Below are 19,695 nucleotides of genomic sequence, written 5' to 3'. Positions count from 1 at the left end.
ACCCTCCCCAGGCCCAGGGAAGAGGCTCTTTTTTTTTTTTTTTTTTTTTTTTTTTTTTTTTTAAGAGACAGGGTTTCAGCCATGTTGGTCATGGTCAGGCTGGTCTTAAACTCCTGATCTTGTGATCTGCCTGCCTTGACCTCCCAAAGTGCTGGGATTATAGGCGTGAGCCACCGCGCCCGGCCAAGGCTGTCAGTTCTTATTTCTCTTCCACCAGTGTTCATTTTAACTATACTCTATTTCAAAGAATCCATGAAGTTTCTCCACAAGTGAACAAAAAAGCAGCACAGGCGTCTTAGGAATGACCCTAAGAAGATACAGAAGCTGAGAAGCCATGACAAGTTTGTCATGTTTGGTGGAAATGCCCATTATTGTTACAGAAACATAAATTACAAAGAGTGAAGGTGTAAAGTTAGTAATGTCCTCGATGTTCAGATTCAAACTACAATGAAAGTTAAACACAGTCACCATTTGGACATTTTATTTATGGAAATTTCCAGCAGAGCCATTGTCAGGAGATGCCTGTGAGAACCTAGACATGAAAACAGCCACAGGTTGATCTGTGTCTGTTCCTCCCCCAAACTCCACACACATCAAAACAGGAACAGCCAGCTGAGCCTCTGGGTGCACAGCAACGGGCCGTCTGAGGCACAGCCCTGCTGTGCTTCCCCGGCTCATGCTACACACACAGATCTGGATGAATGACAGAAACTTCACAGATGTAACTTCCAAGTGCGACCTCAAATGACAACTTTCTTGGGTGGTGCCCGGACAGGAAAAGTACTGGAACAGAATCTGTAGAAAATCAAACCTATCATGATCAGCATTCTTACCCAAAGTTAACCTCCTAAACTAGCTGACCTTATTATTTATTTTGAAAGCAAATCAAGTGTATACAGTCTCTTTTAAAAAATTATGTAAACGTTGTAAAGTTTTTAGGTACTGGTTATAATCTGAAGAGATTTATAAAAAATTACTGGACTTGTTAGGACTATAAATACTAACCCCGCCTTCCCCATGAAAAAAGCAATTGTTACAAAAATATAAAAAATAGACTAGCTTCAACGATTTAACCTTTCCACCAGAAACCAACCTCAGGACTCTGGGATACATCCTGGTTTATATACCACTCAGCAAGCACAAGTGCAATTTTTTTCATTTTTTAAGGAAGGAAAAGTTTTAGAACATTCCCCTTTATTATTTGAGATTGTGGCTACTTTCTTCGTGGGGGCTGTGATGTCGGTGGGTAAGGACAGTTTGGAGTTTGTTTCCTCTGCACAGACCTGGTGTGGAAATCACAGCAGAGGCTGCTCTAAGCCTCACTCCTTGGTCCCTTCTGCTTTCTCTCCAGCTCGCTCCAATCACACTTTGGGACATACGGGGTCCCAGGCTCCTGAGCTTCCTTAACTTCCCACTGGGGAAGGCAGGGGTGATGGGGAGGCTCCCAGTGAGGGAGGTGAGGGCTAAGCCCGTAGCACCGGGGCCTCGAATATGGTCGGCCCGCCCAGGGTTGCTAATGGCAGGGAGGCTGCATGCTGGGGGAAGGCGCCCTCCTGGCCCGGGAAAGGACTGATGCCACAGGTTAGAGTCTGCAGCCTGGGAGAGGAGCTGGAAGCTAACATGAAGGCAAAACACTCTGCACGAAAGCATGCCAATAAACCGCCAGTCACGACTCACTGACTCCTCCACAGCAACCAAGCTGCCAGGCACTTTTACCACCTTAGAGCTAGGAAACCAATCAGATTCAGCTTGCCATCGCTCAAGAAAGGCCAAGGCCTTCGCTGCTTGGCAGGTCCAGGCGATTGCTCTTGCGGGGAGGACATTTCCAGCCCTCATTTCCCCGCTGCCGCCAGCAGGGGGCGGTGTGCACACAGGCTGGGTCAGGCCCCGGGGAGAACGGGCACCGGTCACCCGCGGGACGGGTCCACACCATTCCAGCGGGACTCTCCACAGAACTGGGATGCTGCCGGGCTGCACTCTGTTTCCCTGAAGTTCAGCGAGACCTCTCAGATGGGGTTCCAGCCTAAGCATGTTCAAGAGAACCCCTCATTCCCAAAGTCCGCCGGGTACACAGAATTCTCAGGCCCGACTGAGCTGGAAGGGGAGACCAGGTTCTTCCTGCAGCCTGACTCACTCCCACGCCTCACGGTGGGGCCCTCTGACCAGGGCCACAGCCCCAGCCCCCAGCATCTACCCCAAGCGAGTGCCGCATCCTGCCCAGTCCATGTGCTACTGTGCTCCCTGCACCTGCCTCCAGGCCACAGGACAGACCCCTCTCTCAGCACTGCCGGCCCTCCAGGCCCTTCTGTTCAAAGGACTGGATGCTTCACACCACTAAGGGCTTTATTCACAGATCATGGTGGTAAGTTTGGATTTCCAGCCCTCACCATGGTTAAGTCACACATTTACCAATACCTGCTCATTTCTCCAGATCTGAAACATCTCACCCGACACAGCCTAGTTGGTGTAAGCCCCAAATGAACTTTCCAGAAGCAAAAACAGTAACAGATTCAGAGAACCCTGGCCACACCTGCTGAGCAAGTCCCCTCTACTCTGGTTGCATACAGAACCTTTGTTTGCTCAAAAGAGAGGCGCTCTCAACATCAAGGCACAAAGAAAGACGTCTCGGGGGCAAAATGATGAAGTGACCAGCAGCCTCTGCGAGGCCTGAGGCAGAGTCATGGGAGAGGCGAGATCAGCCTGGCCTGGGTGGGCATCGGGAGGAAGAGCTGAGGATGGGCCTCCCGCTGGGGCCCAGGCGATCTCACGCATACTTCTCCAGGAAGTTTATGTGGAAGTCCTTCACCTTCTGCAGCACTGTCTTCAGCTTCTCCACTGGAGGGAGGATGGTCATCCTGGTTGGAGAGACAACAGCGTCAACCTGGCTGCTCTGCAAGAGGGGAGAGGAGCAAATCCAGCAGCTCCATCACCTCTAGGAGTGGAGAAGGGAGGTCTGCCCTGGTCAACTTCAACAGCTCCAGCCAGGACAGCGCCCGGCACTTGGACCGCTTTCTCTTTCATTCATGTTGTTCACCCAACTAATACACATGAACGAAAGCAATAAGCCAGAGCAGAATTTGGGCTAAGACATATCCACCTGTTACTGCAGAAGGCCTGAATCACATTTTTTTTTTTTTTTTTTTTTTGGAGACAGGGTCTCACTTCGCTCCCCCAGCTTGAGTGCAGTAGTGATCATAGCTCACTGCAGCCTCTCCAACTCTTGGGCTCAGGCGATCCTCCCATCTCAGTCTCCCAAGTAGCTGGGATTACGGGCAGATGTCAACATCCCTGACTGATTTTTTTTTTTTTTTTTGAGACGGAGTTTCACTCTTGTTACCCAGGCTGGAGTGCAATGGTGCGATCTCGGCTCACTGCAACCTCCGCCTCCTGGGTTCAGGCAATTCTCCTGCCTCAACCTCCTGAGTAGCTGGGATTACAGGCACGCACCACCATGCCCAGCTAATTTTTTTTTGTATTTTTAGTAGAGACGGGGTTTCACCACGTTGACCAGGATGGTCTCGATCTCTTGACCTCGTGATCCACCCGCCTCGGCCTCCCAAAGTGCTGGGATTACAGGCTTGAGCCACCGCGCCCGGCCCTCCCTGACTGATTTTTAAACAATTTTTTGTAGAGACAGAGTCTCAGTAATGTCGCCCAGGCTGGTCTTGAACTCTTGGACTCAAGCCATCCTGAATTCGGCCTCCTGAAGTGTGTGAGCCACTGTGCCCGGCTCTCTACAATGTTTGACCACTGAACATAACTTTCTCTAGAGTATGACTCTTGGTCTTTCCTAGAATCATAGAGATTTTACTCCTGCCGGAGGGGCCTTTTTTATCTCCAGTCTGACAATGACACACCCTCTAGTCACAACTCTCCCTCCAAAGGAATTCCCAAGTTGCCACAGTAACTAACACTTCCCTCTGGTCCACCAATATGCACCCTGACCCTCCCGGCAGCCCTCTTGCTTAAATCACTTTCTGAACAAGCCATTGAGATAAGCCTGACCAGGGGTGGGAAGGCCAACTGGACAAGGTTTGTCTATACAGGGAACACGACCCACAACCTTGCCTAAGTCAAGACTTGGCTCCAGGTGCTAACAGCTCATGCCATTTCTTTTCTTAGCATCTGCCATGGGAGACATCCGCGAGCAACACGTGCAGGGAAGATGCTGTTCTGAAGAGAACTGGCCACAGTGGGAAACCTCTGCTCCAGTCAGCTCAGCTCTGGGTGCTGTCATTCCCATCCACACAGGGCCAGAGGGGGGTATGCCCTAGGCATGAGTGGAGCAGATTCCACTGCAGCTCCTCAGCAGGCTCTAGGATCACAGGCAGCGCTGCGGCCCAGGGTGTAGCCAGGAGCTACCGAGCACATGCCAGCACCGCTCCAGGCACTGGCAGCTGTGTGCTGCCATCACAGAGTTGAAAATGGACAGCGAAATAAAGAGCACCCAACTAGAAACATTGCAGATGATGATGGCGGAGGGGAGAGACAGAATAGCCAAGGAAGACCTCTAAGGAAACAAGACCCCGAGCAGACAACCACCCAGTTTTTCTTAATCCCTGGTCTGAGCTTGCCTCTGCAGCAGGACAGAGTGGGGCGACTTGAGGGAAGACAGGGGCTCCACACCTCTGTTTCTCCGAAGTAGTCCTCTGCTCCATGTCAAGAAGCCCACATCTCCCTGGACAAGCCCCGGACCAACCCCTGGTATGGAGAGGAAGTCGTACCTGAAGTGGTAAGTGCCTTCCCTCTGCCCAAAGCCACTGCCAGGCACAACGCAGATGCCGGTCTCCTCCAGGAGCTTCATGCAGTAGAACATGTCTGGGGCCATTTGATGGGCCTGTGGGAGCAGACAGAGATCATGATCATTCCTGGCTTTGCAAACACACCGTTCAACCCTCAAAGCCAAATGTAATCTAAACAGCAGGTTCTCTCCCATGGCATGCCCTTCTCCCCTTCTACTCCTAAAGAACCGGGGCTGGATGCTGGGATACTGCTGGTGGCTGGTGCTGGGCAGACACCTGAAAACTACCGCAGGACAGCCAGGGTAGTGGTGCTCCTGCCTGTCATCAGGGAGTGCCCATCCCCAGGCAGCCACTCAACAGGCATCAGCAGTGGCTTCCTACATGTCAAGCCATGTAATCCTCTGAAAACGGGGCCTTGGGGTCTGCATGCAACTTTCATGGAACAAGCTTCTCTGGGGCACTCTCAATACTGCTGCCCACAAACTGGTTTGCACGACCACCCAGGGAGCCTGTTAACCACAGATTCTCAGCTTCTATCACCAAGGAGTCTTTTTTCTTTTTCTTTTTTTTTTTTTTTTTTTTTTTTAAGACGGAGTCTTACTCTGTCACCCAGGCTGGAGTGCAATGGTGTGATCTTGGCTCACTGCAACCTCTGCCTCCTGGGTTCAAGCAGTTCTCCCTGCCTCGGCCTCCAGAGTAGCTGGGATTACAGGCATGGGCCACCACACCTGGCTTTTTTGTAGTTTTAGTAGAGATGGGGTTTCACCATGTTGGCCAGGCTGGTCTTGAACTCCTGACCTCAAGTGATCCACCCACCTTGGCTTCCCAAAGTGCCAGGATTACAGGCATGAGCCATCGCACCTGGCCAAGGGCTTTTTTTTTTTTTTTTTAACTTATATAAGAGAAGAGGTCTTGCTCTCACCCAGGATGAAGTGCTGTAACATGATCATAGCTCACTGCAGCCTCAACCTCCCAAGCTCAGGCAATCCACCCACCTCAGCCTCTCAAGCAGCTGGGACCACTGGCATACACCACCCAGCTAATTTTTAAATTTTTTGTAGGGAGGGTTTTACCATGTTGCCCAGGCTGGTTCAAACTCCTGGGCTCAAATGATCGTCCCACTTCAGCCTCCCAAAATGCTGAGCCCTCAGGTGTGCGCCAGGGCACCTGGCCTAATACCAGGAATTCTGATTCTGGAGGTCTAGGGTGGGGCCTAGACTTGAGTGTTTAACAGGTATTCAGGAGGCTTGGGGGTAGGTGAGGATGCCACCTGCAGAAACTGTGCTCCCTGTGAGCCTCCAAGTGGGGTCTGTGGCACTCAAGAGCTTGGTGGAAACACAGAGTCTTAGGTCCCTTGCAGATATAAGACCCTTTAAGAAACAAAACAAAACAAAAACAAACAACAAAAACAACAAGCCAGGCGCAGTGGCTCACGCCTGCAATCCCAGCACTTTGGGAGGCTGAGGTGGGAGGTTCCCTTGAGGCCCAGGAGTTTGAGACCAGCCTGGGCAACAAAGTAAGACACCATCTCTCTCTATAAAAATGTAATTCAAACAAAAAAAAGCCAGGCATGGTGGCTCAAGCCTATAATCCCAACTCTTAGGGAGGCAGAGGCAGGAGGATAGCTTGAGCCCAGGAGTTTGAGACCGCCTGGGCAATATAGCGAGACCCCGTTCTCCATAAAAAGGAAAAAAAAAAAAAAGGCCCCATGTGATGGGTGCACACACTGAAGTTTGTGAAGCGCTGCTCCAGGACACAGTGGCTAGGTGGAAGCAGCAGCTCCTGCTGCTTCTCCCGAAGGCATCTCACCCGGGTACCTCCCTTGGGAGCAGCAGTGTTCAGAGTTGAGATCAGCTCCTCTCCCCTGGGGCCCACCTCATGTTTGCCCATCATCACAGCACATGGCTGGGCCTCCGAGAACCTGTCATCTTTACATAGTCAACACCGTCTGGCTGAGAGGTACACACAGTTCAGCACCTCCAGGGACAGCTTCTGCTCCCCAAGATAAGAAGGGACCCCCAACCCAGCATCTCAAGTGAACCTGGTAAGAGAGAGCCAGCCCGGCCCATGTCCCAGACCTGAGCAGCCTCCACAGCTTTGGCAGGAAGGAAGATCCGAGGAAAGGCATACATGGCACCCTGCAAGGGGTTGCAGTGAATTCCTGGGACTTGGTTAAAGAGGTCTTCTGTCAGCTTGGCTTTTTTGGCCAGATTACCCAGGACCGACTCCTTCTCCTGATGAGAGACAGAAACAGCAGTCAGTATCTCTGGATAGATTCGCTCCAGCCACTAATCTTTCCTGCAGCACTTACGGAAATCCTGGAAGATGACTTTGCTCCAGCTTTGAACATATGTCCCCACTGACCCAGGCGCTGACTCAGATTTGCTCTGCCTGGGTCATGTGCCCCATGCATACCACACAGATGGAATGGGTGGGGTGGTCTGTTCCTTCAACACTGGGGTATCAGACAGACTGACCAAAGAGCTCATGTGAGCGCAAGCACAGCAAAACCAGGAGGTGAGTGGAACACGTCTCCTGGCAGGATTTCTTCCACAGCGCTCACCCTGGGAGACTGCCATGTGCCCTGGGGTGTGGTGTACACAGACACCAGAGAGTTCTAGGCTAGGGGGTAGAGCCCAGCAGCCTGTGTCATGGCTTCTATTCTCATACCAGGATGTCTTTCCAGAAAACAAGAAAAAGCAGTCATTGCCTGTCAGTCTGCATGGACTTGGCTCTGGACACAATTCCTTAGAACATACTTCTAGGATGTATGCCCATTCTTCTGAAGACAAGCCCTCACCAATGCATTTGCGGGGACCAGTGCTCCCCACCCTCCCCACCCCACAGAATCTGTCTGTGTGGTGCGCATGCAGCACAGGCCCAAGCAGAGCAAGTCAGGGTCGGTGACTGGGCCTGAGCTGGGCGTGTGTCCAGTGTGTTCACGGCTGGAGCAGTCGCCATCCAGGGCTTCCACAGGAGCTGCCAGCCAAGCGGTGTGGAAGGTGTGGGCTGCAGATGGAGGCATAAACACGTGGCCTGTCCACATGGGGAGCATGGTGCAGCCTGGAATCACGACCCGGGCCACAACACCGGATGGACCTGGAGGATACCATGCTGAGGAAAATAAGCCAGTCACAAAAAGACAAAAAAGGCACAACTCCCCCCCCTTTTTTTTTTTTGAGACATAGTCTGGCTCTGTCACCCAGGCTAGAGTGCAGTGGCACAATCTCAGCTCACTGCAACCTCTGCCTTCCGGGTTCAAGTGAGTAGCTGGGATAACAGGCATGCACCACCACGCCCAGCTAATTTTTGTATTTTTAGTAGAGATGAGGTTTGACCATGTTGGCCAGGCTGGTCTCAAACTCCTGACCTCAGGTGATCCACCTGCCTCAACCTCTCAAAGTGCTGGGATTATAGGCGTGAGCCACTGCGCCCAGCCGACATGACTCCATTTCTATGAGGAACCTCGAGGAGGTGAGTGGAGAGAAGGGGGTAGAAGGGTGGCTGCCGGGGCTAAGGCGAGGGCAGGCTGGGGTGTTCGTGGGTAACAGGCAGAGGTCAGTGTGGGATCATGGGGCAGCTCCAGAGACGGATGGTGGTGATGGCTGCACGACAGTGTGAATGTCCTGAATGCCACGGAACGAAGCACTTCATAAAGGTTAAAATGGTCAACTTTATGTGCATTTTATCACAATGTTTTTAAAAAAGAAGTGAGCCTGGACCCGTTGGAAGCTGACTTCTAGGTTACACAACCCATAAATTCCTTTGTTTGAACTGGTCAGAGGTGGAGGACCCTATCAAGCTGTGAGAACATGGGGTAGCAGAGGCAGGCCAGGGCCTGGGATTGATGCTGTGCCCGTCCACCTCCTCACCTTCTTTTCAGTTTCATGAGTCCACCCAGTATGTTATCAGGACACAATGCCCTTCCCTCCTTGACACTTGCCGTCAGGAAAAGGAAGGGTTCACCTGCCCACACACACTCACAGTCCTAACTTCCAAACAATGCCCAGATACACCTCCGGACTTCAACACTTGGGGGTAGTTCAGGCTCTGAGGAGCCATGAGCGCCTCTGCAGGCCACACACCCCCAGGAGGCTGCTGTCTGGCCATTTGCAGATAGGCTTGCCACTGGCACAGTAGGAACCGTCCATGACCCCAGCTGCAGTGGTGTGGATGCGTCACAGTGGACTCACCCGGCTGAACTGCTCAAAGCATGACCCTGGCTGCAGTGGTGTGGATGTGTCACAGTGGACTCACCCGGCTGAACTGCTCAAAGGACTCCTCTCCTGGCACTGGGGGGTTCACGACGATGTCCATGGCAGCCTGCCCAGACACTGGGGGGCACAGGCGCACCGACAGCAGCTTCACCAGCTGACCCTTGATCTCGGGGTGCAGGTTGACCACCTCCATGTAGCCTCCTCTGTAACCACACCTGGAGGGCCAAGAAGAGGAAGAGGGCTACCAGTTACAGAAAGACCTCAACAAAGTACCATTTGGACAGCCAGAATTTGAAAGCATCCCCACACCCAACACCTACTGGCCAGGTGTGGCTGAGTTCTTGCCAATGGAAGGTGAACGGCAGTGATGACTATGTACAAATTCGTATCTTTTTTTTTAAGAGATAGGATCTTGCTCTGTCACCCAGGCTGGAGTGCAGTGGTGTGATCTTAGCTCACTGTAGCTGCAACCACCTAGGCTCAAGCAATAGTCCCATGTTGGCCTCTCAAATAGCTGGGACTACAGGTGTGTGCCACCACACCTGGCTAATTTTTTTATGTTTTTAAATAATTTTATGTTTGTAGAGATAGGGTTTTGCCATGTCGCCCAGTCTGGTCTCGAACTCCCAGCCTCAAGCAACCCTCATGCCTCAGCTTCCCAAAGTGCTGGAACTACAGGCATGAGCTATCATGCCCAGCCACGTTTCTGTAATTTACAGCCAAAAGAATTCTCATTGATACACTCAAATTACGTGAAAATAAGCTGAGGACATGTGATGAGTTAAAAAAAAAAAAAACTTTTGCAAACCAAATCAGCAACATACATCTCCTCTGGCATGTAGCTGCAAACGTTCACACTAACAACCATAGGAACACAGACGTCCGGAGGCACGAACCTGGTCACCTTCCTCCATGCATCCCCCACCCCCAGCCTCAGAGCACCTGACACGATGAGATGCTTCATAACATGCTTTTGGGGTCACACTGCTGAACAGAGCTGGCAAAGATTCCCATCTGATCCCTGGACTGGATGTTCCAAGGTGGGAAGATTCTAACATCTCAGAAAAGTGTCTCATGACAAAAATGGAAAGAAAGAACTTTCTGCTTAATCCTCTGCTGATGAGCAGAGAATCAAATTAAGTAAAGCAGTCAGATCCTAACTCATCCAGATCTGAGAACAAAGGGACACGACTCAGGATACCAACATCAGGACCCTGGCTGGTAGCGTCATCAATAACTGAGACGGGGCAATAGATAAGTGTGTGGTAAACATGCTTAAGTTTGAAAACTGAGTTCACAGAGAACAGATTTGTTTAGGAGAAGAGCTACACAGCAAAAAGAAGTCAAGCAAGGAGCCAGGACTGCTAGACCAGAAAGCCAAGGAGGCAGAGGTAGACCAGAAAGACCAGCATACATTAGCGTGCGCCCAGATCTGTGCAGCCCAGTAATAGTTTGGCAGCCATCCCAAGGGGACTGCTCCCTTGGCCTGGTGGAAGTATTCCTTGGAGCTTCACAGACACACTGTTCCAGCCTAATGACCAAGAGCCCTCCCCATGCCAACACGTGGCACAAAATAGGACCCCACCATGTTGGGAACACATGCTCTTTGCTGCAAACCCACTGGTCTCTCCTCGGTCTCTGCAGCTTCCTTCTCTTTCCCCCAACCTCCCAGCAGTGGGGGCCCAGGCCCAGACCTCACTCCATGTGAGTAGGAGACGTGTCCAGGCTTCGAGCTCCGACAGTCTCACAATTCACACCCAGAAATCTCCCAAACTTAAAACTTCCCACCAGATGTCAGCGTGCCTGGAGACTTACACATCTCTCTCCACCTGGACACCAAGCTGGCATGTTTCAGTTTAACAGGTCCAAAACCAAACTCCTGCTCTTTCCCCCTAAACCTGCTTTACCCCCAGCCTTCTTCATCTGTTGACTGCAACACCGTCCCTCCTGTTGTTTGAACAAACAATTCAGGATTCATTGTGTGGTGGCGTAATCACAGCTCACCGCAGCCTGGAACTCCTGGGCTCAACCGGTCCACCTCAGCCTCCTGAATAGCTAGAGGCATGCACCACCAAACCTGGCTGATTTTTAAAACATTTTTTGTAGAGAAGGGGTCTTGCTATATTACCCAGGCTGATCTCAAACTCTTGGACTCCAGTGATCCTCCCACCTCAGCCTCCCAAAGTTCTCAGATCTTAGGCATGAACCACCATGCCTGGCCACGATTCATCTTTGACTCTTCTCTCCCACACTTGTCTTTTCTATCCACAACTCCTATCAACTCCACCTTCAAATACATCCAGGATCCTCTCCCCATCTCCACCTGGTGCACGATAGCTCACCTGTGGGACTCTAATAGGCTCCTGGCCTCTCTTCCCATCTGTACCCCATCTCCTACCACACAGCAGCCAGGAGGAGCAGCATACCAGCTAGGCAAGGCTGCACCCCCTCCAACAGATCCCATATCATGCTGGGCATACGTGAAAAATACAATTGCCAAAGTGGCCCCGGTGACCCAGCCTCCTGTGATTCTCAGGTCTCCACTTCTGCCACCGCCCCTCACACACTGCTTTCTAGCCCCCGCTGCTCCACCAACATGGCAGGTGTGCTGCCACGACAGGGACCTTTGCTCAGGCTGCTCCTGCTGCCCGCAAACGCTCTTCCCCGGTATCTGCAGTTCACTGCCACACTCCTTCGGCGTTTAACTCAGAAGCCAACTCCTCAGTGAGGCTGCACCTCTTCGGCCTTCGACCCCGCCCCTACCTCTCTCCTAATGACTGTTCTCCATGGGACGCATGATTTACTCATTTGCCTACGGCTCTCTCCCCTCACTAGAACCCACGCTGTATGCTGGCAGGAAGGTGTGTTCATGGCAGCATCCCCAGGACGGAGATCAGCGCTGGACTCATCAAAAGTGCTCAGTAAATATTAGCTGAATGAACAGACACAGGATTACAGCTGACCTTTTAGCCTCTGAGGTCATGCAGTACCTAAGGCAGCCCTGCACCCAGAGCACGCCCTGTCAGCCTAAGAGCAGTTGTCTGTCTGCTCCATCGGCCCTCCCTGACCCCTCAGCTATCAATCAACCTTGGAACAACAGTGATAGGGAGAAAGCACCAGGTGTCACAAGCTGCCTCGAGGTCCTGTTTCCACCCCATCATTTGTCCGTCATCTGGCTTCTCCAAGTACGTCCTTATTTGATTTAAGCCTCTGCACCAGGCCTGTTCTCATACCACGGCTCCTCCCCTGGGGAGATGCAGCAAAAGCAAAAGATAAGGGCGGCCTTCTTTCCATCCAACTGGGTGGACCATGGGGCAAGGCAGAGGAGCCGGCAGCGTGAGGACCTGGCGGGCCTAGCATTGGAGGGAGGGAAAGGAGGCGCACATACTCGCCCATGTAGCCCTTGGAGGTGGAGTGGAAAGAGGCGAGCTCCACGTTGCTGGAGTATTCAGGCCCCATCTCGTACAGCACCTTCTTGAAGGAATGGAACCGACAGTCTGGAGAGTACACGTTGTCCTGGTACACCTGTGGGGGCACAACAGGGACAGTCACCCAGTCACCACCAAAGGGCCTCAGAAAGGCTGCTGCCCAGTGTGACTAAGGCAAGGGAGGGCACAGATGCTGTGGGCCATGAGGCCCAACCCTGGACAGACCAGCCAGACCAGCCTCCTGTGCCACTTTCAGGGACGAGCCCAAGTGTGCCTGAAGGAACTTTCTAGAATAAGCAAGGAGGCAAGTCCTCAGGCCAGACACCGAGACAGCTCAGGAGCTCACTTGATTTCTCTCACACTTGTCCCCACCCAATCTCCAGAGTTCCCTTCCACCTCACCTGACCAGTGATGGTGCTGAGACCCCCATCCTCCCAAGCAGACTCTCCTCCTAAAGCATGGTGCTTCCTTACTTTACCAACACCGGTGAGGACAGCATTAGTGCTCCTTTCCTCTGACCTCCTATTTGAAGAGCTAACACTGTTGGGTTTCCTTTGCAACACTTACCCCCTCAGAGTGGAATCACTGTTTTCTTCCGCCCACTCTTCCCTGCCAGAGCAGCACCTGCACCTGTTTGGTTCTTTCCAGTCCCCAGAGACCAGCACTCACAGCAGGCAGGCACCTACCCTGGCCTTTGAGGTTAATTCCCCATCTATTTTGGAGATCAGAGAAACTGAGGCTTTCTGGGGCCCTGGGGATCAGTTGGAAGGTTGGGCTTGCTCCATCAACCAAGCCAGGCCCTGTCCTCCTTGTTCTCCTCTTCCCAGACCCAGAGGGGAGTTCCATGTACCAGGTCATGAGGAAAACCATGGGTCTCTCTCTGACCCTTCTCTCCTTTAGAAATAAAGATGTCAGGTTCATCCACTACTAATTAAGGCAACAATTTGATGGGTAAGCTCTGTGTGTGTGTGTGTGTGTGTGTGTGTGTGTGTGTGTGTGTGTGTCTGTGTGTACATGTATGTATGTATCTTTTTATGTGTATATGTCTGTATATATGTGTGTCTGTATGCATGTGTGTGTCTGTATGTGTGTGTGGGAGGGTGACAAGGAGCAGAGAAATGAAGGCAGTGGGCTAGAAGCTGCAGCTTACTGGAAACCATGCAGAAATGAGGAAATAAAAAGAGGATTTGATGGAGCCTCAGTTTCTTTCTTACAAAACATTAAAAGAATAAGCAGACCTTGGTTCCAGAACTGGAATTCAAGAAGCAACAGGTACGGGGGGTTAATTAAGATCCCTTCCTGAGATGTAAATGAATTAAATGCAACAGCAGATACGGAAGTACGGGGAGGCACAGAACTGCAGCTTTATGAGGAGTGGGCGTCAGTCATTTCTGCCACTGGGCACCCACCCTCCCTTGTTGGGTAGGAGCCCCTCAATTGGCCCTCAGGGAATAACCCTCCTTGGTTCTCCATCTGGAGGTTTGGGAGAAGAAAGCAGAGAGCCCATCCTATGCTCTGGGCCTGGCCAATTTGCATACTGGAACCCCTATATCACAGTGATTGGTTCAGCAACGGGCACGTTACTCAGGCTGAACCAATGAGGCTCAATTCTGAGAATTGCTGGAACCACCAGGGCAGAAAGCACTCTTTCTAAGCTGGGAAGCTCTAGGTTGGGAAGGTAACAGGCCTGTGTATAAGGCCCAACACAGAGAGGTGGAAAAGAGAAAGAGGACCTGGAAGATAACGTCTGAGTCCCTGGATCCAGCTGTGCACCTATGACCCCATCAGCATTTTTTCTTTTTTCTTTTCATTTTTTGGAGCATAAGTGATTTGGGCTGAATTTCTGAAATTTATAACCAAGAGTACAAACCAATAAAGGGATAATTTAGGTCGCAGTCCCACAAGTTGTAACACTGAACATCCTCACCCTGGGCCAGAATCATTCTTCCAACACCAAGACAGTTCTCTCTGGCTGCAGAACAGTGGGTCCTGGGTCCCCCCACAAGAGGAGAAAAGCTTGTGCCCACCCCCTCTGAGTTGGGACACTTACCTCATCAGCCAAGAGAAAGAGCTTCTCTTCCCAGGCAAAATGGATCACATCTTCTATGCACTTTCTGCTTTGTACCTGGCCTATAAAATCCCCAAGAAAATAAAAATGTCGGTTGTAATGCTGTTTAAACTGTCCCCAGGTCAGAAGCCCATTCAGAATCACTTGGTGCCCTGTGTTCCCTTGAGACTCCCAGATCCCCCAGAGACCCCCCTGTCCCTGGCTGCCATGCATGATGGCGTAGTTGGCCTCCAGGGACACCCAGAAGAGCAGCCCGTGTCTGACTCTCCTCAGCCAGTTATGCAAGAAAGAAGGGGTTCCCACCTCACTCTCTTATTTCTATGAAAGCTGTGTGTAGGTGTGGTGGGGTGTGTGTGTGCACACGCATGTGCATATGTGTGTGTGGTGTGTGTGTAGGTGTGGGGGTAGGGGTGTGTGTGGTGTGTGCATGTGCATATGTGTATGTGATGTGTGTAGGTGTGGTGGGATGCGTGTGGTGTGTAGAGGTGTGAGGTGGGTGTGTGTAGGTCTGGTGTGTGTGCACATGCATGTGCATATGTGTGTGTGGTTTGTGTAGGTGTGGCAGGGTGTATGTGCATGCACATGTGCATATGTGTATGTGTGGTGTGTGTAGGTGTGGTGGGATGTGTGTGGTGCATGTGTGGCAGGGTGTGTGTGTAGGTCTGATCTGGTGTGTGTGCACACGCACATACATATGTGTGTCTGTGTAGGTGTAGTGGGGTGTGTGTGCATGCACATGTGCATGTGTTGTGTGTGGTATGTAGGTGTGGTGGAGGTATGTGTGCATGCACATGTGCATTTCTGTGTGTGGTGTGTAAATGTGTGTGTGGTGGGGTGGGGTGTGTGCATGCACATATGCATGTGTGTAGGTGTGAGGGGTGTGTGTAGGCATGGGGTGTCTGGTGTGTGTAGGCGTGGTGGAGTGTGTGTGCACACATGTGCATATGTGTCTGTATGTGTAGGTGTGGGGTGTGCACACAGGTGCATTTGTGTGTGGTGTGTAGGTATGGTAGGGTATGTGTGCACACACGTGTGTGTCTGTGTGTGGTGTGTGTAGGTGTGATGGGGTGTGTGTGCATGTGCATATGTGTATGTGTGGTATGTGTAGGTATGGTGGGATGTATGTGGTGTGTGGAGGTGTGGTGGGGTGGGTGTGTAGGTCTGGTCTGGTGTGTGTGCACACACGTGCATATGTGTATGTCTGTGTGGTGTTTGTGTAGGTGTGGTAGGGTGTGTGTGCATGCACATGTCCATGTGTCTGTGTGGTATGTAGGTGTGTTGGAGGTATGTGTGCATGCACATGTGCATGATGTTTGTGTGTGGTGTGTAGATGTGGTGTGTGTGGGTGTGTGTGGCGTGCTGGGGGTATGTGCACGCACATATGCATGTGTGTGTGTAGGTGTGAGGGGTGTGTGTAGGCGTGGGGTCTGGTGTGTGTAGGCGTGGGGTGTGTGCACACGTGTCTGTGGTGTGTGTAGGAGCGGGGTGTGTGCACAAGCATGTGCATTTGTGTGTAGTGTGTAGGTATGGTATGTGTGTGCACACACGTGTGTCTGTGTGTGTGGTATGTGTGTGACGTGCATGTGCATACATATGGGTTTGGGTGTCTGTGCGTGGTGTGCGTGTCTCTGATGTGTGTGGTGTCTGTGCGTGTGTGGTGTGTGTGGTATGTGTGTGGTATGTCTGCCCTGCAGGTCAGAAAGGCTTGAAAGCATCATAAAGATCAGGGAGAAAATGCTGGCACAGTGGCTCACGCCTGTAACCCCAGTGTTTTTGGAAGCCAAGGTGGGGGGATCACTTGAGCTGAGTTCCAGACCAGCTTAGGCTCACCTCATTTCTACAATAAAAATATTATCCAGGTGTGATTTTGAGATTTTTCAAAGCTCCCTTTGTGATTCTAATGTACAACCAAGATTGAGAAGCCAGCTCTATGTGATTTTCCTACGGAATCTTCATCCCCCTCACCCCCAAGAGCTGGGGTAAATAAGCCAGTGGTATCGCCAGCTGCACCCATTTTCTGCACTCAGGAATTCAAGAGGTGTTTTCAGCTGACTGAAGTATCATTTGATGTTCCCGAGAAACAGATTCCACAATCAACTCCAATGCATTTTGGCCCTACCCCAATTTATCTCAACAAAGGAAGAGAGAGGAGCCCTTGTTCCCTGTGTCCAAATAGCACTGGGGGCATATGAAGCCAGCGGCCCAAAAAGACCAAAACAGGCAGGACTGTGGACTTTTTTAAAAAGAAAAATATGCAAAATTGGGGGTGCTTTGCAGCTTCTGGAAACTGGTGGGTTTTTTTTGTTTAGTTGCTTTTGTTTTAAATGTTATGTTTTTTCTCAGGTCTTAAAGGTACACAGCAATGCTGTGTGAAAGAAAACAACCACACCAGCGTTCTCAAAACCAGTTCAGAAAAATAAGGAGGAGTAAAGGTAAAATGAGGCCTATGATTAACGGTAAGTTTGTGGGTAGATATTCTCGAGGCAAGTCTTTGCAAATGTAAGAACAGGGTAAAAACATGCACACACAAAAAACCAATTTAAAAATAACAATACAATCCTGGCTGGGTGCAGTGGCTCAGGCCTGTAATCCCAATGCTTTGGGAGGATTGCTTGAGGCCAAGAGTTTAAGACCAGCCTGGAACACACAGAGAGATCTTGTCTCTACAAAAATAAAAAATTGACATATTAGCTGGGTGTGGTGGTGCTGCCTGTAGTCCTAGCTACTCAGGAAGTGGAGGCAGGAAGATTGCCAGGATTTCAAGGCTGCAGTGAGTTATGATCATACCACCTGCACTTCAGCCAGGTCTGGAGCAACAGAGCAAGACCCAATCTCTATAAAATAATAATATTTTTTATTACTATTCCACCTGCCCAAGAAAATGTCTGCAATTACTCCCTTTTTTTTTTTTTTTTTTTTTTTTTAGACAGTGTCTCATTCTATTGCCCAGGCTGGAGTGCAGTGGCACAATCTCGGCTCACTGCAACCTCTGCCTCCTGGGTTCAAGCAATCCTTCCACATCAGCCTCCCTAGTAGCTGGGACTGCATGCACCACCACACTGGCTTTTTTTTATTGACAGAGTCTCGCTCTGTCACCCAGGCTAGAGTGCAGTGGCATGATCTCAGCTCACTGCAATCTCCGCCTCCCAAGTTCAAGCAAATCTCGTGCCTCAGCCTCCTGAGCAGCTGGGACTATAGGCACATACCACCATGCCCTGCTAATTTTTGTATTTTTAGTAGAGATGGATTTCACCATGTTGGCCAGACTGGTCTCAAACTCCTGACTTCAAGTGATCCACCTGCCCTGGCCTCCCCAAGTACAGGGAATCGTGAGCTACCTACCATGCCTGGACTACTCGCCTCTTGAGGTGGCCTGTGGCAATTTTATGGCTTTAGGTTAGCAAAACTGAAAGTAGATTAGGAAACCAGGAGCAGAGAGAACTACCAATTATTTAACTCTTTGGTTTCTAGACAGCCAGTGTATCAGCCACCCCCACCCTCTACGAAACTGGTGAGGAAGTAAAGTGCAGACCTGTGGGGTTCCCAGGGTTGATTATGCAGAGCACCTTAGGGTCACAGTGGTCTTTGGCCTCCTGCACTGCCCGCCGGAGCTCATTCACATTCAGGGACCAGCAGTTCTCCTCATCCAGGTAGTAGTTCACTTGGATGGCGTCAAGCTCAGAGATGACGGCTGAATAGAGGGGATACTGTGGGATGGGGATCATCACACCTGTTCGTGACTTGCCACCCCCAGAGACGAGGATCTTCAGGATCGTCTGCAACAGAGAAGTTGCATCTAGAAAGCCAGCACCATTCCCCATCCCTGACCCCAGCCTTTCATCTGTGGGCCCCACTGCGTGCCTCCAGTACACCTCTGTGCAAGTCACTTTACTTCCCTGATTCTGTTTCCTCATCTGTAAAATGAGGGCAGCCGCAAGGAGTAAACAAAATACAATGTTCTAAAGTTCTCAGCACAGTGTAGAACATGTAGTTAATGACTTAGTACTTAGGCCAGGCACGTGGCTCATGCCTAAAATCCCAACACTTTGGGAGACTGAGGCAGCCAAATCGCTTGAGGCTAGGAGTTCGAGACCAGCCTGGGCAACACAGTGAGACTCCCATGTCCTTATTTCAAAATTTAAAAATATACATTTATTTTTCTTCTCTCATATATATACACACACATATATATATATATTTTTTTTTAAACGGAATTTTGCTCATTGCCTAGGCTGGAGTGCAACGGCACAATCTTGGCTTCACAACCTCTTCACAACCTCCCGGGTTTAAGCAAGTCTCCTGCCTCAGCCTTCCCGAGTAGCTGGGATTACAGGCATGTGCCACAACACCTGGCTAATTTTCTATTTTTAGTAGAGATGGGGTTTCTCCATGTTGGTCTGACTGGTCTCGAACTCCTGACCTCAGGTGATCCACCTGCCTTGGCCTTCAAGGGTTGTTTTCAGCTGACTGAAGCATCATTTGCTGTTCCCGAGAAACAGATTCCACAATCAACTTCAATGCATTTTGGCCCTGACCCAGCTTATCTCAACAAAGGAAGAGAGAGAAGCCCTTGTCCCCGTGTCCAAATATCTTTTTTAATAGAGACAGGGTTTCTCTATGTTGGTCAGACCGGTCTCGAACTCCTGAGAGTGCTGGGATTATAGGCGTGAGCCACTGCACCTGGCCTAAAAGAATATATTTTTAAAAAGACTCAATGCTTGTATTTTTAATACTTCTAAAATAGTAGTTCCCACACTCACTCTGTCTCAGAATTATTCTGACCTTGCCCTTGTAATCCCGATTGCCTATGTCTGGGGATTCTGACCTGGTGGGGAATGTGTGTCATCACTAAGTATCAGTGCGCAAGGCTGGAAAGACCCCATCCTCACTCACCCCAACAGGGGACTCTTAAAATGGGATAAAATACCCATTTACTGCCACCAGGTGGCGCTTTGACCCATTTTCCAAGCTGAGTGGATGCTTTTAAGAATGCTGAGAAACCAGGCCATGGGATTCCTATAGGGTACTGGTGGAGGTGCCAGTAATTCATTGAATTAATTAGCCAAAACCCCCTGCAGGGAGAGTCTCCACCTTAAACACTGGCATAGGTCCTTTCTCAGATTCAGTTCCTTGCTGCAAAAATGCCATGAGATTTTATGACTTGATTCTTTCCACTGAATCTTGTGGACACACCCCCTTCCCTCCACCGGAACCTCTTCCCACACTGGGCATTTCTGGGA

At 50.6% G+C, this 19,695-nt stretch overlaps 1 protein-coding gene across 1 annotated transcript in view; it reads right to left on the bottom strand.

The window, feature by feature from the left end:
• Positions 1-464: 464 nt before the first annotated feature.
• Positions 465-19,695, bottom strand: part of GPT2 (glutamic--pyruvic transaminase 2) — a 43,403-nt gene continuing 24,172 nt past the window's right edge. Inside the window, exons 6-12 of the mRNA XM_032255623.1 lie at positions 17,988-18,231; positions 14,438-14,517; positions 12,348-12,484; positions 9,000-9,174; positions 6,821-6,976; positions 4,725-4,837; positions 465-2,855 (exon numbers count right to left, since the gene is read on the bottom strand). Coding sequence (XP_032111514.1) covers positions 2,765-2,855; positions 4,725-4,837; positions 6,821-6,976; positions 9,000-9,174; positions 12,348-12,484; positions 14,438-14,517; positions 17,988-18,231 — 996 coding nt within the window. The 3' untranslated portion in view covers positions 465-2,764. The remainder of the gene's footprint in view (positions 2,856-4,724; positions 4,838-6,820; positions 6,977-8,999; positions 9,175-12,347; positions 12,485-14,437; positions 14,518-17,987; positions 18,232-19,695) is intronic.

The sequence above is a fragment of the Sapajus apella genome, unplaced genomic scaffold (genome assembly GCF_009761245.1).
Source record: "Sapajus apella isolate SASKATOON/1434 unplaced genomic scaffold, GSC_monkey_1.0 scaffold90, whole genome shotgun sequence".
Taxonomy (NCBI): domain Eukaryota; kingdom Metazoa; phylum Chordata; class Mammalia; order Primates; family Cebidae; genus Sapajus; species Sapajus apella.
This window is presented reverse-complemented; position numbering and strand designations above follow the sequence as displayed.